The sequence below is a fragment of the Sceloporus occidentalis genome, unplaced genomic scaffold, assembly GCF_023333645.1.
Source record: "Sceloporus occidentalis isolate IW3139 unplaced genomic scaffold, rSceOcc1.0.p SCAF_14, whole genome shotgun sequence".
In the NCBI taxonomy this organism is placed as follows: Eukaryota; Metazoa; Chordata; class Lepidosauria; order Squamata; family Phrynosomatidae; genus Sceloporus; species Sceloporus occidentalis.
In genome coordinates this window covers 9,043,839-9,071,677 of record NW_028316994.1, presented here as the reverse complement: position 1 = coordinate 9,071,677, position 27,839 = coordinate 9,043,839, and the positions used below count along the sequence as shown (strand labels likewise).

General features: G+C 41.1%; 1 protein-coding gene across 1 annotated transcript; it reads left to right on the top strand.

Moving 5' to 3' along the window:
* Window positions 1-719: 719 nt before the first annotated feature.
* Window positions 720-23,091, top strand: BICDL2 (BICD family like cargo adaptor 2). Its single transcript, XM_089481075.1, has 9 exons — window positions 720-1,028; window positions 6,381-6,596; window positions 12,049-12,165; window positions 13,123-13,269; window positions 13,499-13,681; window positions 14,331-14,507; window positions 16,213-16,343; window positions 21,328-21,448; window positions 22,915-23,091. Exons 1-9 carry the CDS (start codon window positions 720-722, stop codon window positions 23,089-23,091), a joined length of 1,578 nt encoding a protein of 525 aa, XP_089337201.1.
* The last annotated feature ends 4,748 nt before the right edge of the window (window positions 23,092-27,839 follow it).

Genomic DNA, 27,839 nt, shown 5'->3' with positions numbered 1-27,839 from the left:
GACTAAACATACTGTGTGATATTGCTGGGGATATTGGGGGGTATATTCCAAAAAGGAGTGACATTTTTTTCCAGTCTGATCTGATTTAGTACAAGGGAATTTCATATATATCATATAATGTTTCTGTGTGGAAACAGGTGATCACTTAGGCACCAGGCTGTACATACTGTGCATTCTTATTTTCTCCCAAGTGGTTGGGGGATAGTAGGGATTCTGAATGCAGCTGGGACTTGGTGGGAATTATTATTCGGTGGAAGAACATGGTTGTCTGAAATTTTCCAGTAGGTAGAAGGGAGGATACAGGCCTGACAGGTGAGTTGGACGTGAATGAGAGAGGCGGAGCCAAGCAAGGGAAGCGTAAAACCTCACCTGTCTTAACCTCTGGAGGGTGGAGGCAGGGATCAGGAAATAAACAGCGAAACCCAACTGGGAGAAGAAGGAAAAGGAGCAAAGAGAACTAGCTTTGAGCTTTGGCTAGACCTCAGGCGTTTGGATTGTCTTTTACCTGGATCTTCGGATGATGATACTCACCTGAAAGCTCCTTTTCTAGAAAGCATCATTTTTCTCCCCCAGGGAAAAGAACCCAGGTGTCTTCTTGGTTACCACTTCCCTTGAATTCATAGAAATCATTGTCTTGGTAGCGAATCTGGGCATCCTGGCTTCCAACATTGGACCAGTTTGATAGGCTGGCACCCTGCCACCATTCTTTTAGAAATCCCATGACAACAACCACAGCTTCTTCCATGTATCCCGAAGAAGAGCCCCTCCGTACCCAGTTCCCTCTCACCCCTCCACCTGCTTTGGGGGATGAGTTCTACCCCTTTGGGGGTGAGTGCCAGCAGTCTTTTGCCGGGGATATGGCTGCTGGGGATGAGGACCCTGAAGAAGGGGATTTGGCATTGCTGTTGCAGAGGAAAGAGCAGGATTTGCTCCTGGCAGCTGAGTTGGGAAAGATGCTCCTGGAGCGAAATGAGGAGCTGGAGCAGCGCTATGAAGAACTGGCCAAGGAGCACATGGAGGCCAAAGAGGTGAGAAGGGTAAGGTGGCTGCCATCTGCAAGGGTGGTGGCACAGAGGGTGAGCATGCCCACCAACATTTCACTGATAAAAATTGAGATGCATGTGGCCGAGCTACATCAGCATGTGGTCAAGATGGCAAAAGTTATTGATTGGGGAGATCGGACAAGCTAAGAGAGGCAGCAGTTTGCTTTTGTCTCAACCTTCAGGGAAGGGCAAGGTTCCATCCCTTAACTCTTCTCCCTTCCTTGCTGAGTTAACTGAAGGCAAACCTATTTGAACTCAGCATCACTTTGAATAAGCTGACAAAGGGAATAGTGGGAGAAGGAGAGAGAAATTGGGAATGGCACCAAGATGTGGGAGGCAATGCTATCTTTCCAAATAAATCTTAGAGTGCAGTAGTGGGACACTACTGTCATAGGGTCCTTTGAGTTCCCAAAACCAGGAATGTGGTCTTTACATGTTACATATTTGCTGATACTGAGCATGATTCCGTGTATAAAATTCCACAAATGTCCCTATGTAGATTGTTGAGACTGGCACCAATTCTGCTTGCATGTAGTTGCTGCTGCAGTGTGCATATATAACGTGACTGAATGGCCATTCTGACACACAAACTCTTTCTGTGAAGCAATGGTGGGCTTCCTTGCTTGAGCCCCCTGAAGTGTTGGGGCTTCTGGCTCCTGTGGTGTGTTTGGCTCCTGAGGAAGGGTGCATCTATTAATAATAACAATAATAATAATAATTTATAAGGTAGGAATAATGCAGTTTGACATCACTTTAACGGCCATGGCTTCATCCTGATTCCATGAGGAGCTATAGCATTTAAAGTGATGTCAAACTGCATTATTCCTACAGTATAGATGCACCCTTACTTTTTCCTGATACCTTTTACCTTTACCATTTACCTGATGAAGAAGCCAGTGGAGCTTTGAAACCTTGCAACATGTATAATGTGCATTTTGGTTGGCCCAATAAAGATATGATTGTTTTGTGGATTTTGTATGATCCTGTACTTTGATATATGGTCAACACAGCTACCCTTGGATATGTTTTCTCAAATCCGTTTCTCCTCTCAAATTACCGCACCACTGAGGCCTTGACCTAGGGTGAAATTGGCACCGGCAGAGCAGCCTCTGGGCATGATACCTGTGGCAACTGGTTCAACCAGTTTTGTGTTAAAGAGGGCACTGCTACTGAGGTGAAGTGGAGCAGGGTATAATTATTTAGTGAGCAAAAGAAAAGGGAGAACTGAGAGTGACCGGAACAGGGGTGCCATAGAAAGAAAGCACCCACTATGACTCACGCACCTCTGAACAAGCCTCACCCAATGGCTGTGCCCTTTGGAGAGCTAAATATTTCTCTTGGTTATATAAGGTGGGCGGTAAGGCAGAATGCGGTGGCTTTTTTGGAAGGCAGACTGGTCAAGGGGGCGTTTATGAAACCTGCAAAAAGTGAAGCTAAAAATTTTCACAAGCCTGCTCAACTGGTATTAAATGTGCGTCCCTGTCATTAAAGTTGGCGTCCCAGCTGGCAGAATTCAAGGTGTGTCTGAACGGAGTGGAAACCAATAGAGAGACTTTCCCCCTCATGGGTGTATTTGTCTTTACAGTTGCTGGGGACACTGCTCTGTTGGAAATTCACAGCACCTTTGCTAGGAAAGTCATTACAAATAGGATTCCAAATGCTCAAGGAAAGGAATATGTGTGGTACAGTCGGCCCTCCATATCCACAAATTCTTTTTACACTAATTCAACCATCAATGGCTTGAAAATATTTTTTAAAATTATAAATTCCAAAGAGCAAGCCTTGGTTTTTGCCATATTATATAAGAGACACCATTTTATTAGGCATTGTGTTTAATGGCACTTGAGCATCCACAGATTTTGGTATCCATCGAGTGTCCTGGAACCAAACCCCAACGGATACCAAGGGCCCAATGTGCTTAATTTGAACCTGAATGCTGGATCTCAAAAAATATAGGAATGACTTTGCCTTGTTCAACCATCCCAGATGCTGTGTTTATAACAATTCTCTTCAAGTACTTGATTTTCAGAGATATATATTCCTTCTAAAAATGAAAGCTCCATATCCATATTCTAGTCAATAGTCTTCAGTATCAGGAATTAGGATCCTGGGTTTGGGAAATTTGGAAATGTTATTTGTTGGGATTATGACTTCCATTGTCCATGTTGGTTTGGAGTGTTTTGGAAGTTTTATTCTAAAACAAGTAATCAGAGAGTGTGGACTCAAGGGAGACATGACGGTAGGTGCCCTCTTTTTAAAAAAATATTTTTTGTCAGCAACGTCTGTGACTGTAGGACAGTTCTCACAAAAAGTTTTCAGATACTAGAGGAAAATGCAATGTGAAGTCACCAGGTCAAAAACATGAAAGTGACTATATAACAGTGACATTATCTTTTTGTATAATATGCATATTTGGGATAGGAATAGGTATAAGGGTCAGCAGGTGGTGTTAAAATCTTATTTGCACATAGATGTTATGGAAGCCAATAAGTCAGAGTTACTACCAGAATTATAAGGCTGAAGAGGTCATTGAAATATATCCAGTTGGTAGAAGTAAGAAGGGAAGGGCAACGACAAAAGAGCTAGATAAGATACAAAAGAGTAAAGATATACAACTGAGCATGAAAGTTAGAATTGTTCAAAACATTGTATTCCCCATCACCATGTATGGACATGAGAGCCTGAGAGCATGAAAGGTGGATAAGAAGAAAATCAATCCATTTAAGATGTGGTGCTGGAGAAGAATGCTGAGGATACTGTGGGCAGCCAAAAAGTCAAACAGTTGGGTTCTAAAAGAGATCAAGTGGGAAATTTTCCTGGAAGCCAAGATGATTAAACTGAGGCTGTCATACTTTGGCCACATCATGAGAAGGAAAGACTTATTAGAATAGTCAATGATGCTAGAAAAGGCAGAAGGCAGCAGAAAGAGAGGGAGATCAGACGCCAGATGGATGGACTCAGTCAGGGAGGTTGCATGTCTTAAATTGCAGAAACTAAGCAGAGCAGTGGAGGATAAAAGTTTGTGGAGATGTCTTATCCACAGAGTCGCCATGAAGCAAGGTCAACTTGAATGCAGTTAACTGCAAAAAACATGGCTCATAGACTCACGTAACCATCCAGATTTTGCTGGACTGCCACTCTTATCAGTCCTAGCCAGACTAGACAATGATGATTAATGCTGGGGTTGCAATATCTGGAAGGATACATGATACTTACCCCTATTTACACACTACTGTTTTGTATCAGATTTTGTTTCATGAACCTTGTGATTCTAGCAAACAAACCCCAAGTTTATTCCAACAAACTTGAAATTGGGATGCTCTATTCTAGCCTGATGTTTGTACTTAACATACCCTCTAACTGTCCTGATTTGGCAGGGACAATCTTAATGGCCCATTGCCCCACTTTTTCTGAATACTCTCCCAGTTTCTCTCCCTTCCTCGAATTTCCCATCCTTGGCTTACTTCAATTGCTGCAAACTGAGTTCAAAGTGCAAAAGTAGCTGGTACTCAATTTCTTCAACAGGGAGGAGAGGATAGGAGGGGCAAAATTTTGCTCTTCCCTGTAGATCTAGGCAAAAATAAGCTGCTGTAGGCTTTCCCAGGTTGTCAGTTCTTAATAATTTTTGCCACCTTTACTAAATCCTGATGTCATTTGGCCACATGAGACCCAGTTTTCATTTATGAAATGTTGGAGGGTATGACTTGGGCAAGTTACACACTCTCAGCCCCAGAAAAACCCATGATAGGGTTATAAGTCGGAAACAACATGAAGGCACACAAGGACAATACATGACTTAATGATATCGAATTAAAGAGAGCAACCATTGATTTACTAAGAGATGCCATCTGTCACTCTGAATAAAACCTCCTGGGATTCTGCTTCTGAATTCCCTCTTTACAATCTCTAGTTACACTGGAAGAAACCAATCTCAGAAAAGTGACATTCTTCGTAGAAAAGCACATGCTATCCATACACATAGTCTCAGGTTCAGTGTTCCTGGCATTACTAAGGATAAGAAAGACTCTCTTCTAAAAACTTGGAAAGATTCTGCTGATCAGTTTTGTGGAGTAAACTGAGCAAGACTGTCCAAGAAGGTATAAAGCAGATTCTAATAGCATCTACCAGCAGTATTTTTCAGCACCAAAAAGCACCTTTTGCTGTTTTCCTGCAGTATGTAGATTGGCTTTAGTAGCTTTTTATCTTTTATCGTTTAATCTTTTACTAGTAATTTATATTTTTAAGTGTAGTTTTAAATCATTTTAATATTGTCATAGATATAACCCTATTTTAACATACACTTTTTAATATGTTCTTACCTGTATCATATTCTTAAGTTGTAAACTACCTTGTGCCCCAATTTTGGGAGAAAGGTAGCATACAAATAATAATAATAATAATAATAATAATAATAATAGCAGCCAGTGTGGCGTAATGGTTTGAGTGTTGACCTGCAACTCTGGAGATCAGGGTTTGATTCTCAGCTCAGCCATGAAACTCACTGGTTGACCTTGGGCAAGTCACACTCTCTCAGCCTCAGGATAAGGTGATGGCAAACCTCCTCTGAACAAATCTTTACAAGAAACCCCCATGATATGTTCACCATAGGGTCACCATAAGTCAAGAAAAAAGGCACACAACAACAACAACAGATTTATGCCAGTAACTTAAAATCTGTTCAAGAGATTTCATAAGTGCTGACAAGACTCCTGTTGCAAAGGGATCTTGTAGCACCTTTGACTAACTAGTCTCAAAGGTGCTACAAGATCCCTTTGCATACTGATCCAGACTAACAAGCCTATTTATATGTCTTTGAATGCTGTTCCTAACTGTAAGAATATTTAATGCACTACTTCCCTGTTAGAAAGGGGACATTTTAACAATGCTTGGTACTTGCAAAGCATTGAGCAATTAAGGCACTTTCGATAGAGGCTGCATCTGCATGACAGAAGTAATCCAATTTGACACTGCTTTAACTGCCATGGCTCAGCACTGTAGAATTCTGGAATTGTAGTTTTGTGAGACATCTTGCCTTCTCTGTCAGAGAGCTCTGGTGCCACAACAAAACTACAAACCCAGGAATTCCATAGCATTGATGCATGGCAGTTAAAGTGGTGTGGAAATGGATTATTTCTGCAGTTTGGATGCAGCCACAGTTTTTTCTTAATCTGTTTAATGAGGCAGGCCAGTGTTAAAGTATGACCGACTGCTAATGAATTCTTAGCTGCAGGGAGATTCAAACCCATAGTTCACAGCTAATGTTTTGGATTATTATTTTATACCATCTTCCTTTTGTAATTATCTAGCCCCTTTCATTCTCACTCTGGTCTCTCTCAGCGTCTCGAACAAGAGAAGCATGAACTCCGCCAGCACCTTGAACTGGGTCGGGCTGAATTTGAGATTCGCATAGCAGAGCTGGAGGCAGATTTGGCAGTTGCCCGAACCCGACTGGGTCAGCAGCGTATGGAACAGCAGGACACAAGCCGGGAGAGTTCGCAGGCTGTCTTGGACCTTTCGGAACAGAACCAGCGCCTGGTGGAGCAGCTCAGTCAGGTGAGGGAATTTGGCTCATGTCACTTGCTGGAGACTGGTGAGTGAGGAGATGAGCATGGGTCCAGGGCCCAGCATGTGTCTTTTAACAGTGGCCAGATGTGCAGGAATTCAACAGTTGAAGTTTTCTGTTCAGCTGTAGCTTTATGTAGGCAAGTAGGCATGTTGAATTTGCACACTGTAATTAAGCTGAATTGCCCTTGCTGCCCTTCAGCTGCTAAATGTCAAAGAGTCTGTCTTGGCTAAAAAGTAAACAGTTCACATTTATGGTGGCAATTTGCATGGGTTTGGTACTGTCTTTGATTGTTAGTGGAAGAGGGGTCATCATTATATACCAAAGAGGTTTGGGAAAGTTAGTTTTGGACTGTGTTTCCCAGAATCTCCCAGCCAACATACTCAGTGATCCTGGGATTTGTAGCCCCCAAAGTAAGTTTCCCAAGCTCTCTTCTAAATTGCTGTCAGGGCTCTGAATATTTTTCAGTATGGTTTGGGATTCACATGATCTTGTGAATGAGGTGGGACCGAGGCAGGGGTACTATTTAAGAAGCTTGGACCATTCATTTGTCACATTCAGAAGATTATCACACAAGGTTTTTAAATCAGAATTAAATCTGGAAAATAGCAACTTTGGCCATACTTATCACATGATGTTGTCTCTCTCTTGTTACTGTTTTGCATTTAAAACATCTGTAAAGGATATCTTTTATTTGACAGGAAAACCTGTCAATGGCTTCCAATAAAGCTGCTTTCCCATTAGGGCCTCAGGTGCGATAGGGCCTTCCGTTGCAGCTCCACTATGGTATCAGTGTGTGCGATTCTCCCCTTCTCCCTTCTATTCCTAAGCAGGATTTTTTTTTTTTGCTTTGCTTTGTTTTTCCTTTTTTTATTACATCACATTGCCATAAATGCTCAATTGCATTTTAAAAAACAAACCCCAAACCAAAAGGCACTCTGGGTAGGGCATAGGGCAGCAAGACAGAATTATGGAGGCTATGCAGAAGAGAGTGTGTGAGACCATAGATCACCAAAGCAGCACCTTTGCACTATTACAGAGAAGTGTGGTAATGAATGCTCCCAGGCTGGTATGTTTCCACTTCTTTCCACTAACACAATTGCAGTGAGACAGAAGGCTGGTGTGATAAAAATCCTATGAAAGGATGTCTGTAGCAGCCTTTTTGAGGCTGCACAACTCTGGAATGCAGCTGGAAAGGAGGAATTGCATGACTGGACACCTACTCAAAAACAAAAGCACTCCTTTCCTGCAGAAAGCATGCTTCCAAACTTACTGGGAGGTGAGTTTGCAGTCCAGGAGCATGGCAGAACGGTGGCACCATGTTGGCTGCGATGCGGAGCTGAGCTTTTCCTTTCCAGAAGTTTGTGTGTCTTTGCTTGGGCTCTAGTAAGGGTGGGAAATGTCAGCCGATAGATTCAAAGCTGGAAGGTGGGACCTCTCCTGAAAGAAACTGTTTTGTTTCACTCAGGTGCAGTGCTCAGGTATTTAATAGTCTTCAAGGTACGAGAGCCCAGTGTGTTTTTAAGTTTGATCCCACCCACCTTCTGCAAGTTCTTTGTTCTCATCTGTGTGTGATTGTTGCAGCTTTGTTTTAGGTGATTTGTCATGGGGTCTGCATCCAGGAAGATGATATTTGGGACGTTGGTAGGTCCAACAAATGGTAAAGGGGAGTCTCCTTATGGGACTGTGGATAGCAGGAGGAACATCCCACTGGGAAGGTATTCACTTCACCACACCTCCAGTGGTAGGGGAAACCACAAAGTGATGTCCGGCCATGTACAATTCTGGTGTCCCCCAGTAGGTTCTGGGCATGGGCTCATTGACCAACACGTGGGTTGGCTGATGCCTGGATCTGGTCCCATGATAATGTCAACCTTTTGCGTGGCTGCAGTCAATATAGTATTTCCTCTAGTAGGATGTGTCTTGTGTGTTTTGTTAATGGTAGAGCTAGCATTGCCCCTTGGATCAGCAAGCTAACATACAAGGAAGTTGTAGTCTTACCTAGTCTTCTTCCTTATATAGCCATTTCCTATCTGCAGAGTGTTTTGGTGTAGGTGGAGGAGATGTAAAGCATTGGATTTCAAGTATTTTAATGTTGTTGAAATGTGACACAATGGAAGTTTTCAGGTATAAAACATGGCAATGCTTGAGCCGATGAGACTGATGAATCACTGTGCCACATTCCATATGTCAAAACTTTTCCCCCCTCTAAAAAGCAGTAACACCTAAATCCAACAGCATCTGCAATTTGGCATGTTGAAGGAGAAAATTAAGAGGAGAATGCATTTTCTTTTTTTCTTTTTCTTTTGGTTTCTTGACTGCAGTCTCCATTCTGATCAATGTTTGATCCAAGTTCTGGGAAATCTTTAACTATTTCGATTTCCTCATTTATGTAATTTATGTAAATCCTCAGTGGTCATTATTTTTGTTTTCTTTAAGTTTAACAGTAGGCTTGGATCAGGCCCAAAATGCCTGTAAGCCTAGTATCCTGTTTCTTACATTGGCCAATCAAATGCATCAGGAAACCCACCAAAAGGGTTTTCCTGCGCTGTCACTTCCCACTGAACCATATTTGAAATTGAGCATGGAAAAATTCATTTTGTGAACTATAGTTCTCACAATCCCACATCCAGCATTACCCAAAGACCAGTTGGGGGATTCTGGGAGTTGTAATCTTCTAAATAACATTTCTTAGCTCTTGATTCAGAGGTACACTCCCCCTTAACATGGAGATTCCATATAGCCATCAGGACGACAATATATTTTCTCCCTTCTGTTTCATTTCTAAGGAGCTTATCACACTAGAGGAATCCTGATAAAAATGGGATTTAAAGTAGATTTAAAGGAGAAAAAAAATCTGCAAATGCAGGAGGTTTCTCACAGTCACAAGTCGTTTCTGCAAAACAGAAATAATGTGAAAATAAAGTGAACGTAAAGGGGACAAAAATGATACCTTTTTACTTTTGGGTATAAGTGTTTACTTTTCGGGTATAAGTGTTTTCATCATTTTTCAGGTGAATTGAACATTAGGGCTGCCTCCTTTGCTCCTTTCCTTCCCCCCTCTCTCTCTCAAAACAAGCTGTAAACACCTTAACAACCTGAAACCAATACAGAATTTGAAGTTGAGAAATGAATCATCTTCCTTTGCCTAATATTTTCCTGGAACAGAATTTGTGTGCATTTGTTTGTGCGCATATGTAGCATATACACTACCCAGATTGTTATCATGTTTAAAGCTCAGCTGTAGCTCAGTGGCAAAGCATGTGCTTTCCATGCAAGTGAGCCAAGATTCAACCACTGTGCCAGATAAGGCTGGGAAAGACACCCCACCCTAGAAATTGTGAAAAACTGACCGGTGGAGTGGGCCTTTGTGGGCCTAAATTCCCATTATTCCTGACCATTCAGCAGTATCTGCAGGGCCCATGATGTCAGTAAGAGTGAGTTAGATGGACCAAAGGATGTTTCCTATTTCCATGCCAATACATACAAGTTCATTGTGGCCACCACAAAGATAGTTGTGCAATACTGGTAGTTCCATTATGGAAGAAGGAATGCATTTGAGTCAAACAAGCTATGGAGTGAGATCATGCTGCATTGTTATCACAACAACAGCACTGACCAGACTGGCGGGTTTCGAGGCATGTGGGAAACTAACCAAAAGGAGGAGGAGGAGGAGGTAATAATGAGGTCAAATAAGTGTGATAAGCCTTCAAGAAGCACTCCATATGCTGCAAAAGTGCAAAGTTCTTAAAGAGAGATTTTCTGCTAACCTTCTCCAATCTGATTGTCTTGGACTATGATCTTCACCATCTTTGATAACTGGCCATGTCAAGCGTGATCAGAATAATCATGCAAAACATTTGGTGATGAGGAATAGTGTTTCCATCCTGCCTAATTTGATTTGTTTTATGATTCTGATTCTCTGGAACCAGTTAACTGGATATGAAAATTCCTGCTTTCAGTGTAAGACCAAGGTTGCTCAAAGGCACATAGCCACATGCCCTCCAAACTTTCCCAGATGAAAAAACAGAACATGTGTGGCATATGTGAGGGTGGTCAAGATGGCAAAAGTCATTACTGAGGAAGAATGCACAAGCTAAGAAAGGCTGCAGCAGTTTGCTTTTGCCTGAGCTCACTGGGAAGTGCAAGATTCTGCCTCCTCCTCTCCCCTCCCATGCCCCTGTTTGAGTTAACTGAATGCAAACTAGTCTTGTACTTTGAATTCCGATTGCAGCAATTTAGGTAAGATGAATACAAAGGGGGGAAATGGAACAAGGAGGGAGAAACTGTGACATTTTAAAAGCAGTTGAAAAAGTGAGATGGCAGAGGATTAATTGGGACTGTAAATACCAAACCAAAACAGTTATACTGGCTTTGGGTGGCTTGGTAGGAAAACTGATTTTCATTAGGACCATTGCCAGGGAGTGACCAATGTCACTCCCATCTCTCCTGCAGCAGGCTTCTTGAATCTATTTTCCACCCACTCTCTGGGCTATTTACATTTTTGAAAAATATACATGAGCTAATGTGGCTTAGTGGTTTGAGTGTTGGACTACAACTCTGGAGTTCAACTCTGGATTCAATTCCCAGCTCAGCCATGAAACCCACTGCTTGACCTTGAGCAAGTCATGCACTCTCAGCCTCAGAGGAAGGCAATGGCAAACCTCCTCTGAACAAATCTTGAAAAGAAAACCCCATGATAGGGTTGCTTTAGGGTCGCCATTAGTCAGAAGTGACTTGAAGGCATACAACAACAGCAAATGTATTAATTGCTTTCACACCATTTAATATCATGTCTAGGTTTGCCCTAGTGAGAGACTAGGAAGGAGAAGGGAGGAGAAAAGACTGGGAATTTTAAAAACAGTTGAAAAATAGGCTGATTGAGGATTAATTGGGACTGTTCCTGCCAAATTGGGACATTTGGTGGGTACTGTATCAGGACCACACCATAATTCTCATAGCTGTTGTGGATTCAGACAAGAAAAAAAACCCCTATGCTATCTTTCTACCAGCATTGGTACCCAACGTTGGCACTGCTGAAATAATGCAGTTTGATGCCACTTTAACTGTCATGGCTCAGTGTTATGGAATCCTGGGATTTGTAATTTCTTGTGGCACCAGAGCTCTCTGACAGAGAAGACTAAATAGCTCACAAAACTACAAATCCCAGAATTCCATAGCATTGAGCCACGACAGTTAAAGCAGTATCAAACAGTATTATTTCTGCAGTGCAGATGCAGCCAGAGTACCAAAATATATCATTACATGAAAACACGTTTGAACATTTCCCCCTTTGAAATTAATATTAAAAAATCCAATTTGCATAACTTTGGATTGTTGTGAAGATAATGATGGAGAAGGGAGCTATGCATGCCACTTGGAGCTGCTTGAGGAAAGATAAGATATAAATTTAATAAAATAAATATGTCTGTCACTCTTCAGCTTTCCCAGCAGGAGCAGCGGCTACAGGAAGAACTGACATTGTTGCGTGGAGAGCATCGGACTTTGACCCTTAACAGCACCGAACATACTGCCCAGATGCAAAGCCTGCAAGCTGAGGTGAGAAAAGAGATCTTTGTTCTGCCACCCTTTCCTTACACCAGGAGGTGCCAGATAGGTAAGGAAATCAGAGAAAATGACACTTTCTTCTCATCCCTTCTGAGACATAGGCTGCATCTTCGGTACAGAAATCATACAATTTGACACTGCTTTAATTGACATGGTTCCATGCTATGGAATCCTGGGATTTACAGTTTAAATCTGTGGGGGCACCAGAGCTCTGGTTCTAAATATCTCACAAAAATGTGGCTCTTGAGGTGTCATTAAGGCAGTGATGCATTCAGGTCTTTTAGTCCAAGTCTCAAGTCTCTACCTTCAAGTCTCAAATCTCTACTTTCAAGTCTCAAGTCGAGTCTCAAATGTTTTTAACAGAGCAAAAGGAAATAGTGTTAGTTTTTTGGAGGGAACAGCAAGGGTGTTACAAAATTGGCTTGAAGCAAGGGTTGAGGTCTGCTTAGCAGCCTGTTTCCGCTCCACATTAGAGGAGTCTTCTAAAGCCTTTGAAAGAATCCTTCCACTTCAAGCCCATTGCCTAATACATTTGCTGTTCCCTTCCAAGAAATGTGCCCTGCACTTTGGCAGCAGATCTTGGCTGGTGCTTGAAGTGAATGGCACCAGCAAGTCAGTCACTAAAAATATGCAAGTCAGTGTGTCATTTTTGTCAAGTCAAATCTAAGTCAAATCATTGAAGTGACTTGAGTCCGACTTAAGTCCCAGTTAATTGACAAAAAACACACATCACTGGATTAAGGCATGACAAAAAACAACCAATGATAGGGAGGGGTGTCATTTTAGATTTTCTGCTTCAGACAGGAAAGTGCTGTATCCACCCCTTAATAGGATATGGGCCCTCTTTGTGGCATTGCAACCGGTTGACAGTTGAGCAAGAACGAAGATACAAAGCCTCATTTTGGCAGCATGTTGAACAGTTTGTTTTATTTCCCATATCTCCATCAGAATCTTATGTTACAAGACCGGAAGCAAGATCTGGAGAAGCAGACCCACCAGCTTCGGGAAGAGAATGATTCTATCCAGGCTTTGGTGGACACGCTCCATGATAACCTTCTCCTTCTCCGCAAAGAGAGTCATGAGAAAGAACTGCGGGTATATACTGACAAATCTAAGTATAAGTGTTTAAGATTATGTGAGTGTTAAGATGAAAGAGGTGTTTGGGAATGAACAGTAGTTAAACATAGAAAGATGAGGGGACATGTGGGCTTATTATAAAAAGAATGAGGAAGAAGGCGTCAATGAGGGCAGCTGCATTTCCTGGAGGAAAGGTTTCCCACATTATTTTCATTTGCCATAACCTCTTTCTGTTTCTTATCCAAAGCTGCAGCGGGTAGAAGTGGAGGCGGAGGAGCTTCGGGTCTTCAACCGTCGCTTGCAGCACCAAGTCAAGGAGATGAAAGAAGATATCCGTCTGCACGACTTAGATACCTCAGTTACCTCCATCCAGTCTGAGATCAATAATAGTTTGGAGGATGCTCCTGGAGCACCTGGGCAAACTCCTAAGGTATGGCAAGAGGTGCTGCTGGTATCAAGCTCACCTGTTTGTCTCAGAGATAAATTTCTCACAGTCAGAGGAAGCCTACAGTCTATTATGTGTCAATCTGGGAAACACAGGCTGTTAATGCTATTTGATCCATTGCCCATCCTTCTCATACACTGGACACATGAAATGTTCTATGGTCGAAATTTTGCAATCTAGAATGTAGAATGAAAATAAATCTCAACTTTAAACAGAAGTTATATTCTCCTCTGCTGAAACTCCCCCACTCTCCAAAATTCCTAAGTGTGGGTACTTGGAGATTTAGAGGACAAACAATGTATAGATGTTCCATGTAGTACAAGTTCAAACCTAAAAATACAACGTTTAAAAATGAAGAAATGTATAGAAATACATTATATTGATGAATCAGCCTGTCAAATATCATTTAATATCAATCATTTAATATCAATCAATATATATATATCAGACTCAACCTGTATATATCCATGCAGAAGTAAATAACAAGCTAGTATTATGTGAGGAATCCCCATTAAAATCTGTCCCTTCTATTCAAGAAAATTATGATCCCAAACCACCTCTGTGGTTTGTCAGCTGCATCTTTATGTCATGGATGTCTCACCTTTCGGGCTGTGTTTGTGTATTTCTGATTTAGTTGTTGACCAATGGCACCTGCAAGTCCTGTTCTACCTCCATGGCTCCAAAGAACCTCTCACAGTGGAGATCAGAGGAGGAAAAAGCTGAATACATCAAAATGTTCTCAGCCTTGAGCCATCAGGAGCAAGATATACTGAGGCAGAAAGAAACAGAGATCATGAAACTCCATGATCAGGTAGGTTTTGTGATTCTTGAAAGGAAGATCGAGAAGGGATAATAAGGAATTATGTCTCTTTAGATGTACTGCTTCTGAATTTTCTTGTATCTATTTCAGCTGTCCAGCATTATTTCTCTTTAAATGTACTGCTTCTGAGTTTCCTTGAGCTATTCAATCTGTCTGGTATTATAGCCAACAGATGCTGCATATCAAGGAACGTGGTTACAGCACAGGGTGGTTTGTTTAGAAAGAACTTGCACAGTAACTTATTATACACTTGTCCCTCCACATTCGCTGAGGTTAGCGTCATAGGACTGCCGTGAATGTGGAAAAACAGCAAATAACAAAAGCCTGACAGGAGTGGACACCTCTCTAGGAATGTCTAGGTCCTCCAGTACAACTCTGTGGTCAAGGTCTCCCAGACATTGACCACAGACTTGCGCTGGAGTAGTTACAAATGCCTAGTGGAGTGTTCTGTCTAGGAATCTCTAGGTCTTTCAGTGAGACTTTCGGTTAAAGGTGACCATAAAGTTGCACTAGAAGACCTAGATATTTGTAAAGAGAACATATTAATAAAATCTGTGGATAATCAAATCCGCAAAAGTCAAAGCCGCACATGTGGAGGGACCAGTGTATATCATATGTTTTGGATATTGACACAGAATTTATTTGGGTGGTTGGTATCTTGTGCATTTTGCCTCTGAAGAAGACCCAAAACAGTTGTACAAGTCCAGGGAAGGACCAACTGGTTGCATATGATTTACAGCCTGTCAGTCATCAGTAATTCTTTGCTGGGCTTTTGCATAAGTGCTTTGTTATTGTTGGGTTGTTCATCGCTCTTACAACAACTATTTAATCCTACAGCTGGCATTTGCTTTGTTGCTGTTATGTGCTTCCAAGTCATTTTTGACTGATGGTGACCTTAAGGTGAATCTATCATGGGGTTTTCTTGGCAAGTTTTCTCAGAGGGGGTTTACCATGGCCACTCTCTGAGGCTGAGAAAGTGTGACTTACCCAAGGTCACCCAGTGGGTTTCTATGGATGAGTCAGGGTTTGAACCCTGGTTTCCAGAGTCATAGTCCAACACTCAAACCACAACACCACAGGATGGGTATTCCTTATTGGGAAATCCAAAATCCTCCAAAATTCAAGATTGTTTACATGGATGACTGAGGTAGTGACAGCTTGCTGATGGTTCAGTGTACACAAACCTTGCATCATGAACAAAATTACTAAAAATATAGTGTATAAGATTACCTTATGGCTATGCATAGAAGATGTATATAAAACATAAATGAATTTCGTGTTTAGATTTGGGTCCCATCTCCAAGATATCTCATTGTTTATAAGCAAATTTTACTAAATACCTCGGGTCCCAAGCATTTTAGACAAAAGGTACTCAGCCTCATTTGTATGTTATATATTTCATTTATTGTTTTGCCATATATGTCATGTGACTTTTGGCTATGTTGTATGTTATTTTTTAATAATTGTATGTTCAGTATTGTATTCTATTTAACTCTTTATATATAGTATTTTAAATTCTCTGTTATTCATATTTATAGTAAATACCATATTTATTGCTTGTTGGTAGTGCTATGTTGTTTTGTTTATGTGATGGTCTAATGTATTTTTTGTGCTGTTCTTCCCACCAGAAAATACAATACAGTAGCATGGCAGGATTTTTCTCTGAAACACCTTTTCTTCTCATTTCTGTGTCTAGATTACATTGCAACATGTGGAACTCTGCCATTTAAAGTCTGAAATAAAGAACCAGAGGCATCTGTACCAAGAGAGCAACCGGGACGAGGCCATGAAATTAGCCATAGCAGAACGGGATGAGGCTATAATAAAGTGAGATACCTCTGTATTCCTTTTAAATGTATTATTTGCACACACACCCGCACCAATACATAAACATTATATACTGTGTGTATGTACACACACACACACACACACACACACTAACAATAAGCAATTTTTTAATGTGTCCACTTTTCTGTGACATAATATTGTTTGTGCAGAAATCTCCTCTTCATTTAGTCATGAGCTAGTTTCTATATTCTTGCAATTTTTAACTGACAGGTAAAGTTAAGTTTCCTGTTGATTCTCCCTAGTTCTATGAATTGAATCCAGACTATGTTAGTCATAGTTTAATCCCATCAGAATTAATGAGATTTAAATTAGTAGTTACTAGCTTGTTCTACTGATTTAAATAGAAACAAAGCATGATGCATCCAAATTACATTCCTGTCCTCACTTCCCTGGCAGTAAATCTTTCATAAGGGTTTTTCTGAGTACACCCAATACATATTTAAATTCATTGTAGTATTTTCAACTTTTTGAAATAACTCATTCAAATGAAATAGTTACTTGAATTTGTTAATCATTTCCTCAGTGATTTAAACATTGCTTTAATGGCTAAATGCCAGGTATGGTCCAATACGCACTGCAGAAATAATCCAGTCTGAGACTGCTTTAACTGCCCACGTTCAGTGCTAAGGAATCCTGGGAAGTGTAATTTCCTCTTGCACCAGAGCTCTCTGACAGAGAAGGCTAAGTGTCTCAGAAAACTATAGTTCCCAGAATTCCCTAGCATTGAGCCAGGGCAGTTAAAGCCATCTCAAACTGGATTATTTCTGCAGTGTGTTTTGGACCTATGTTTCTTTTAAGTAAGGGTGCCTATTTTTCATTAGTCACATTGTTATCATTATTTAATTTGTTACTGGTCAATTCTATTTTTAATTCAACAATTTAACAAATTGATTATCAAATCTATTTAAAAACATTCTGAATGGTTTAACAAATAAATGGTTTCATTTTAACCAACATGAATGTACCCAGACCCTGGATTTTTATGCATGTTGTTGTGTATCTTGCCTTGAAAGTGGATTTATTGATACGAAGCCAGTATTCATTTGGAATCCTCTTTGTCTAGTGCAGGGAGGGGAATTGTGTAGGCAATGGACCACATACCATGATGCAGTGGTGTCCCATGTATTCTCTGAACCACATGGAAGCCTACCAATCCTTCTAAAACCCAATAAAAATTCAAGCAACCCTGCTGCAATTATTTGGGGGTGGGAGAAGGCTGTAGGAGGGTTGGTTTTGCTGGAAAATGCTGTTTTTCCCACCCCAAAACACAAAAAATGAGCCCTAAACCTGACTAGAAATAACCAAAACATCACTCCTGATTCTGGGAAATGGCACACGGTGGTCCTTCAATGGTCAGGAGAAGTTGAAAATCGTCCTTTAACTTTCTGAAGAGTGTGCACCCTGCAGATACATACCTGCCAAGTGTCCTGATTTGTCAGGGACAGTACCGGTTAATCCTGTCATCCTACTTTTTCAACTGCCTTTAAAATGTTCCTGTTTCTCTTGCCTTATCCCACTCTCCCACTATGTTCTTACCTTACTTCAGTTGCTGCAAACTGCAAGGTGCAAAAGCAGTTTGCACTCAGTTAACTTAGCAGGTATAGAACAGAGGAGAAGCAAAAGCTTACTTTTCCCACTAGGCTCAGATAAAAGCAAACTGCTGCAGCCCCTCCTGGCTTGTCTGTTCTACCTCTTTAATAACTTTTGCTGTCTTGACCACCCTCCAATGTTGCTTGACTACGTATGTCTTACTTTTCATCTGTGAAATGTTGGAGGGTATGCCTAATGCAAGAGAGCCAGCATGGTTTGAGCATTGGACTAAGACTTTGGAGACCAGGGTTCCAATCCCAGCTAACTCAATGTTACCCTGGGCAAGTCACATTCTCTCAACCTCAGAGGATGGCAATGACAAATCCCCTCTGGAGAAACTTACAAAGAAACCTTCATGATAGGTTCACCTTAGGGTTGCAATAAGTCAGGAACAACCCAAAGGCACACAGCAGCAACAACAAAATGCCTAATGAAGTCTAGACATAGTACTTTTTTTGGACTACAACTCCCAGAATCTCCTGATCAGCATGCCTTTGCTGCTTGGAAAATTCTGGTTGTATCTCCAAAAGTAACTTTTCCAAGCACTGTTTTTATACCAGAGAGTTTAAGCTCCATGTTTCCAATGCCCTCCATAGTCACAATAGTTTTCTCCATGATTAGCATTTGAGTTGGGGGTGCGGGAGGAAAGAAGAGTCCCAGATGCAACTATTAAAAGAGTCCAATGTGAGCCAAATTTTGCCCTCCAGCTGCTTTTAAAAATAGTAACTACAAAAAATGAGGGATGCCCATCCTTGGGACTGTGCTATTTAGTCTGCGTAAACCCGTTTCCTTCATTAAAATCCCTCAGAATATATTTTGTTCTTTGAGAGACTGTAATGTTTATACCTGCAAGTTAATTAATATCTTAAAATGCATGCAATTAACTAAAAGGATTAGCATAATAGGTTGTCAACTGCAAGCCTGTCTCTTCAGCACTGGGTTTTAAATGAAATGTTCTAGCTTCAGGGAACCTTTTTTTTTTTAAGTAGTTCTCTTTGGAGGAACCTCTGAATGTCTGCCACTGAATCCCAGGGTACCAGTGCGGATTCTGGGAAAGAAAGCACACAGTCACTTTGCTCCAAGCCTGGCTCAATGCTAGGAAATTCTGGAAGTTGTGGTTTTGTGAGACATTTACCCTTCTCTGTCAAAGAACTGTGGTGCTACAAATCCCAGGATTCCATTGGGGGATATTCCTAGCACTGAGCCAGGGCAGGTGAAAGCTGTCTCAAACTGGATTATTTCTTCAGTGTGTTTTAGACTAGTTTCTCAGATAAATTGAGAGCACACCCAATGGCACAACCCAAATTCCCTTACAGTATTTTTAGGGGAGATTGAAAAGGATGGACAAATTGACTTTCGGGAAATTCAGTGGACTTTGGTATCTGCTGGGGTTTGGTTCCAGGACCCACCATGGATACCAAAGTCCATGGATGCTCATGGCCCAGTATATACAACAGGGTTGTAAAATGGTAAGGTTTCCTTTTTGGAACTTATATTTTTTTAAACTATTTTCAAGCTGTGGATGCTTCAATCCATGAGCAAAAAGCAGATGTGGAGGTCCGACTGTAGTCTCTGGCAGCCATTAATGGCAAACCCCTGTGCGCTACACAATATGTACAAGGAAGAATGTTCTTCACTGTTAAGCCATAAAAGAGTGACATCTTCAGGTCTTAATGGAACCTGCATGTAACTTCTGTCAATAATGTTGTGGCACAGCATCATCCAAAATCCACAAATAGTGATGGCTTTATTGGGCCAAGCAAAATGAACATTATACATGCTGCAAGTGTTCAAAGCTCCACTGGCTTCTTCATCAGACAAAGGTGTTAAAAATGGTACAGGAGGGGGAAAAATGACAATGTTACTCATACCCCTGCATTTGATCAAGATGTTTTAGCTGTAGTCCTTAGGTCAGATGGTATGGAAGGGTGGGCCTTTCCTCCTTCTAGTCATGTGGGTGCTGGCATCACTCTTTTGTCGATGATGGATGATGCTGTACTTTGTTATATGGCCAACATGTTTACTCCTGGATATGCCAATAATGTTGTTGTGTGCCTTCAAGTTGTTTCTAATTTATGGTGACCTTATCATGGGATTTTCTTGGCAAGTTTCTTGAGAGGGGGTTTGCCATTGTCACCCTCTCAGGCTGAGAGTGTGTGACTTCCCCAAGGTCACCCAGTGGGTTTCATGGCTGAGCTGGGAATCTAACCCGGCTCTCCAGTCACAGTCCAACACTCAAACCACTGCACCATGCTGACTCTCTCTGTAAACGTAATGCAAGGGTTAGAGAGGCAACACGGCATAGCGGTTTGAGGACTGGAGTAAGACTCAGGAGATCATGGTTCGAATCCACACTCAGCCATGGAAACCCACTGGGTGACTTTGGCAAGTCACTTTCCCTCAGCCTCAGAGAATGACAATGGCAACCCTCTTCTGAACAAATTTGCCAACAAAACTCTGTGATATGGTCCGCCATAAGTTGGAAACGACTTGAAGGCACACAACAACAACAATATAGAGATAAGCAGATGGAAGATGGAAGATCTGTTGATAGATCTTTGAATAATTTGCATAACAAAGTTAAGATTTGCAGCCTGTTCAAGTCTAACACATATTTTAACATATGCTGGGACAGACGTACTGAGCTCCTTCTTGGAAAATGGCTACAGTAGATCATTTGGAGGATGTCTGCCAGAGTTTTCAATTTTTTTAACAACAATAGTAACAGAATTATTCTTCTCAAATAAGTAAAGTCATGCCTGCCAACTGTCCCAGTTTGGCAGAAACAGTCCCAATTAATGTGAGTCATCTTATTTTTCCCCCAGCAGATTTTAAACTGTGCCAGTTTCACTTTCCTCCTTTGTCCTCAGCTAACTCAAGTAGTTGCAAGCTGGGTTCAAAATGCCAAAGTAGTTTGCAGACAGTTAACTCTGCAGGATGGACAAAATAGTAGGTTCAGACAAAAGCAAACTGCTGCAGACACTCTTAGCTTATCTGTGCTTCCTCATTAATACCTTCTACCATCTTGACTGCCCTCTGATGTTACCTGAAATTTGTTCCAATTTTCATCTGTTAAATGTTGGAGGGCATGTAAGATAAACTGGGGTTATTTCCCATCGGTGTAACCAAGATAATATTTGTGTATGGAAGACTGGACATACTATGGATTCCGTTTCATCCTAGTACTTAAAGCCAATTATTGGGCTCAGAGTACTTTGATTTTAAGTCTGGGCCTCTAGTAGCAGTGTTTGGTGGATCTTTCGTTCTAGTTATAAAATGAGGCAGATCCTCATCCCTGTTGTAAAGAGTTTGACTTAAAAATGTATATGTGTGTGTATTGCTTACTTTTCTTTGCGTTTCCTTTTCCTACTAGGAAAGGCGAGATTGAGCTGGAAATGGCAAAAGTCTCTCTGGAACGAGATTCCTTGAGCCAGCAGTTGCTGCGTGTCATACGCCAAAAGATGGCACTTTCCCAGGAGCTGGAGGCTTGGCAAGTAAGGAAACAGAAAATATTTCCTGAGATTTTATCCAAAACCTTTAAATTTACTAGTTGCTCCTTCTAGTTTTGAATCTTGCAAAGGCAGGGAACCAAACTATGCTCCACAAAACGTTTCAACAGTAACAATGCAATTTTCTGAAATCCCAAATGGCCAGGAAAATGCAGCTTTGGCTCACGGTCTTGTTTAATAAATTCCAGCTTCAGGCACTGACACAGCTGGAATGAGCGTGAGAAATTTTGATCCCATCCCTGCATTCATAATTTGTTCCAAGGCCATTTTGGAGATTCATTCCAGTTCTGAAGAAGGAACTAAAATGGAAAGGGAACCCTGACAGAATAATAAAGAAGAGGAGGCATGGCAGCTGAAGGAAAAACAAGATTGCAAAGTCAAGGGCTGAAAATCAAGGGCCAAGATCCAATGATATACTTTGCTGTCCAATGCCAGAAGATGTTATTTTTTTTCCTTGCAGTTCTCTCAGCAAAGCTTGGAAAAGTTGCTTTTGGAGAGGGGTCTACAACTCCCCAGTTGGCTGGAGCATTTTGGGAGTTGTAGTACCTCAAAAAGAACTTTTCTTATCTATGTCTCTCTAAAGCATCAAAACTCAGTTCCAGAGGGTTTCCCAGTCCACTGAAGTTGATTTTTAAAGTGCACAAGAAGGCTACAAGGGGTCAAGAGATCACTGATTTTGGTGGAATCCACAGAATCCTCCAAAAATTATCCAGGTGAATCCTGACCAAGCAAGATACAAGACAAATTGCTAAAGAGAGAAGGGTGCAAGGAATGAATGTGAAACAGAAAAAGTAGGGGGGGAGGGACAATTGGAGGTGGCAGAAGAAAAGGAAAATGAGAAATGGTTGATCTAAATAATCAGCACTACAGCAAAGAAAAATCAGTGCTTAAGAAGAAATATCCCTCTCCATTTCACCATGTTGCCCATAGTATGTGACATTGACATGGGGTGGCAAATGTATCAGCATTGATATTTGTGATCACTGGACTTTATCACATGGGGGAAAAGAGGGGTACTATTTTTTCCTACCTCAAAGTCTCTAGAATAAGGACAGAAAGCATAACTTTCACTCTGATACACCTTTTTTGATGCTGCTACCATATGATCAGCAATGAAGTCAACTCAGAGTGAGAGCAATTTTTGTTGTTTATCGTACTCTGGAATCTTGTGGGTTAAAAGAATATAGTACTCACTATTATAGCCAGGACCCAGAGAAACATGGTTGCTGCTACTCCCTGGATCACAAAACAAGTGCAGTGGGACTGGTGAAACCTTTCAACAACCCTCCCACCACCACCACCACTTTCATTTCAAACAAACCAAACAAGTTCTGCACAGAACTTTTGACTTGGCTCTGGATACAATGAAGAGGGAGGGTTTCCTAGAAATATTGGATTCCATTTCCTGTAAAAGAGCATGGTGTTTATTTCTCCTTTCTTCTTGCACGCAGGATGATATTCAGTACATCATCCACCAACAGCTGCTCCAGAAGCATCAGGAACAAGAGGCCCATCCTGCCACGCCACCTCCTAAGACCCCAACACAAGGCAAGAACCTTCCTTTATTTCGACGTGGCACCAGCACTCCCAATGGCACTGGCTTCTTCTCCCTTTTCCGGAAAAACTGAGGGGGGTCTGGAAGCGTGGGCAAGCTTCTATAATGGCTGAAGGCAGGAAAAATGGTGGAGGGAATATGAAACGCCAGTACTGTACAAAGGCAAAGGCTGGACCAGATGATGGGAGATGTAGCTGTGCCAGTGAGGTGAAGCTTGAGGGTGCAGAAGAGGGCTAAAATGGGTCCAGTCTCTTTTATTTAGCAGTTTGTCAGCTAACTCTAGTCCAAAGGAATTGCACTATTCTCCATATTTGGGTCATATTACAGCCATGTGTCAAAAGTGTGTAGGGCACCTAGACACTTAGGTAGGAAGCAGGACTATGCTGGTAGCCACAATGCAACATAATATGCCAGATCTTATCCCACTTTGGATACCCAGTGTTGGCCAGTGGCCTCTACATCAATGGAGCAATGAATCTGCTGAGAGCTTCATCCCAGACTTTAAAGAAATTATCCAAGGGGCTATTCTCTATATACAGTTTGGACTAAAACCTGGAGCAGATTCACTCCCTTCTGATGTGGAAGCTATCACTGCAGATATCCATACATTAGGCATGCTTGGTTGATAATCAGCATCTACAAATGATTATTATCATTTATTTATAAAGCACCATCAATTTATGTTAACATCCAAAATCCACAAATTGTAAAGGAAACCATCTATAAAGGAAAACCATGTATGGGGAAACCCAAGCACCATGTAAATTGATAAAAAAACATATCCAGGAGTAGACGTGTTGACCTTATTTATTTTATTTTATTTTTATCCCGCCTTTCTCCCAAAATGGGACCCAAGGCGGCTAACATACATGAAACACAACAGTTATAATTGTACGATTAAAATTGTAAAAATATAAAAATTACAAATATAAAATTTAAAACATACAAAGTTAAAATTAACAATCCAAGACCATCCTTTTCATCTCATACAGCAAAGTACAATAATATTCAAAATCCACAAAACACTGGCCTGTTACAGACTGCCAAAATAAAGCTGCTTCGGGTCTCTTTGGAGGTATGCTATTTAAATGATGCATGGGTCCTAAGAGTCCGGAGGTTGCGCCAAAGCCACACTCCATTCCTAAGCACTGGAGTGCAGCTTTGGTGCAGCTTCCGGATTCTTAGGATGCATGCATCATTTAAACAGCATACCTCCAAAGAGACCCGAAGCAGCTTTATTTTGGCAGTCTGTAACAGGCCACTGATACCTTTATTGGACCAACCAAAATGCACAATATACATGTTGCAAGCTTTCAAACTCCATTGGCTTTGTCATCAGGCAAAGCTGTTGAGGAAAAGTGAGGATGACAAAATGAGGCCCTTCCTCTTGCCTGCATGAATACCCTTCTACGTCTGAACTGAGGACAACTATCACAACATCTTGAGAAAATGTAGGCTTATGTCTAACATTGTCACCTTTTTTTTCTTTCTCCTTTTGCCTGGTGAAGAAGCCTGTGGAGCTTTGAAAGCTTGCAACATGTATATTGTGCATTATGGTTGTTCCAATAAAGGTATCACTGTTCTGTGGATTTCAGATTTTGTACTTTGCTATATGGCCAACATGGCTGCCCCGGGATATATTTTCATCAATTTACATGGTGCTTTATAGGTACAACAATAAAAACAGTGGGTCCTCCTACCAGAGGCACACAATCTAAAGCATGGGTTTCCTTTACGGTCATGCTCAGTGAGTTGCGGCTACCCTGGGTAACATTTATTTTTTGGACTGTAACTCACAGGATCCCTCAGAATTCTGGAGTTGTGGGCCAGAAAAAGGTATTTTTTGCAAAGTCTGCCTAGTCATAAGATTCAGAAGTTAGGGAGGGGTTACATTTTCCAGAGAGAGTGAGCCTGGACCTCCAATGTGCATCTGTTCTTCATACATATAAATAGGGCTTAAGATTCATAGCATTTCTCAGTAAGATGGATACCATGGGTCAGTTGCTCAGCTCCAGTTTGAACCACAAAAAGTCACATCTAAATGATGACAGAGTGGATAAAAACCGCAGCAAGTAGCTAGTGGGATAACTTTCATGTGTAGGGTGATACCAGATATTCTGAGCTTCTCAACATTTAAATGAAGTACTTTATTTTGGTCTTCTTCTTCTTTTTAATACTTCTAGCCTTCCAAAACCAGTTGGCCAGTCTGTGTTCCAAGTTCTAAAGTTGTCCCGTCACGCTGACCAGTCAGTGGTATGATTCTACTAGGTGGATTTGTCTAAAATTTTCTACATCTGTGTCATCCAAATTTTGACTGAATGAGCCTGAACTTTAGGTACTGATCTTTTATTCCCTTATAAATTAAAAGTTCTGGACTACAGCATAACATCTTCCTCCTTAGGAAATGGGACGAATGTACACTGAATTCTTAGAACCTGGAACTACTGTCAAAGTATCTGTCTGGGAACAGAAGAGTCCCACATTATTTGGAGACTTGCATGTACGTTCTTAGACTGCTCTTTTCATTATATCAGCACTTTATTCCTCATATACTCTTGTGTATCTTTTCCCCCTTTTAAACTTCCTTTAAACCTTCCTAGGCTGCATCCACACTGCAGTTTGACACCATTTTAACCGCCATGATCCTTGGATATGTAGTTTTTGTGAGACATTTAGCCTCCTCTTTCAGAGAGCTCTGGTGCCTCAACAAACTAGAATTCTATAGCATTGAGCTATGGCAGTTAAAGAGGTGTCAGGCTGGATTATTTCTGCAGTGTGGATGCAGCTCCAATGAATTTAGCTAGTATTACAGAATTGAATAAGAAGCAGCAAATAAGAGAGTCTGAATAACTTCCACTGGTATCTGGGTTGTCAATGTGGGCAATGCCAATAGGAGTGTGGAAGCATTTCAATGAAAAAGGATTAAGATTTTGCAAATCCACCCCCTCCCCCACTCAGACTTTGTATGCTATTACTACTAATATACTATTAGTATACTATTATTACTAATAATCTCCCTTAAGTAGGTGGCAGTATAACTACCTAGAATGTAATTTATATTTCCCACTTAGAACAGATTTGTTGTTCATTTTTTAAAAAAGTGTGACAGGTAATGTGTAACTTTTGAAAATCAGCATTTTTGTTATGTGCCTTCCAGTCATTTCCAACTTATGGAGACTGAGGGATTTTCTCAGCAAGATTTGTTCAGAGGGAAGGTTGCCATTGCCTTCCTCTGAGGCTGAGAAAGTGTGACCTGTGTGAGGTCACCTCCATGGATTTCTATAGCAGAATAGGAATTCAGACCCGGGTCTCCCGGCATCCTAGTCCAAGACCCAAACCATTGTACCATGTTGGCTCTGAAAAATAAAATAAAAGTTTCAGCATGATTATGTCATATGAACACCAGCAGAGGGTAGTGATGTTCATTCTTCCTCTCTTCCCTTCTTTCTCTTTTTATTCCATACCTACACTATAGTTCCCCTCTTCTTTCTCACACAAACACATAAAGCAGATGCATTTTTGCAAGTGTAATTTCTCAGCTGTTTACAAAATTGAAAACTTTTTAAAAACTAATATCAAAACTGAGATTATAAATCCAAATAAAGGTTTATTTATCTATGAAGAAGAAAAATTTATATTGTTATGGAGTATTTTTTGTTGTATATTTGTTCATAAAGCTTTATTATATTCTGTTTATTAAATAAAAGAGTATCATTCTTATATGTCATGCATCTCTGTCATTCTTGTCTGGAAGTACATTCTTTGGACAACTTGGGCTGCATCTGCACTGTAGAAATAATCCAGTTTGACAGTACTTTAGCTGCTATGGCTCCATCCTATGGAATCCTAACATTTGTAGCTTGTTGTGGCACCAGTGCTCTCTGACAGAAAAGGCTAAGCAGTTCACAAAACTAAATAGCTTACAAAAGTACAAAACCCAGAACTCCATAGTATTGAACCATGGCAATTAAAGTGGTGCCAAACTGCATTAATTCTGCAGTGTAGATGCAGCCATAGTCAGTCTCAGGCTGCGACTGCACTGCAGAAATAATGCAATTTGATACCACTTTAATTGCCATGGCAACGCTATGGAACCTGAGATTTGTACTCTGCTGTGGCAGCAGAGCTCTTTGACAAAAAAGGCCAGATACCTCCCAGAACTACAAATCCCAGAATCGCACAGCATTGAGCCATGGCCATTAAAGTGGTATCAAACTGCATTATTTTTGCAGCCTGGATGCAGCTTCAAAGGTGCTACAAGACCCCAGAGCTTGGTGGAAATTACTTTTTTGGATGACAACAGCTAGCACAGATGGAAGCCCCAGATAAAGGCACCCTTGTTTTAGGAACTAAGGCTACACTGCAACTTTTTGTTTCAAACTCCCCGCTTGTTCCTTCTCAAATCCAAATTAGAGAACTGAGCTAGAATGAGGCTTCTCTTTTAATAGGGAAGAGCTGCTGTTCCTTTTAGAAAACATATCTGCAGTTGTTGCAATCCAAACTGATGGGAGCCAATCTCATCATAGTTTTGTTTAACTTTTAATTTGACCTCAAGGGCGGCTATTCATGGGCTGTTGAATTTGAATTCACTTAAACCAACAGATTTAAGCAATGCTAAGACAGCCAGTGTGGCGTAATGGTTTGAGTGTTGGACTACGACTTTGGAAACCAGGATTCGATTCCCAGCTTGGCCATCAAACCCACTGGGTGACTTTTGGCAAGTCACACTCTCTCAGCCTCAGAGTATGGCAATGGCAAATCCCCTCTGAACAAATCTTGCCCAGAAAACCCCATTAGTGACTTGCCTTAGGGCCACCATAA

Bases quoted from the DNA above. Each gene is read 5' to 3' on its own strand.
- BICDL2 (XM_089481075.1), top strand. From the start codon at position 720: ATGACAACAACCACAGCTTCTTCCATGTATCCCGAAGAAGAGCCCCTC. The intron at 13,682-14,330 runs GTATGGCAAGAG...TTTCTGATTTAG, and splicing joins CACCTGGGCAAACTCCTAAG to TTGTTGACCAATGGCACCTG. The intron at 16,344-21,327 runs GTGAGATACCTC...TTTTCCTACTAG, and splicing joins CGGGATGAGGCTATAATAAA to GAAAGGCGAGATTGAGCTGG.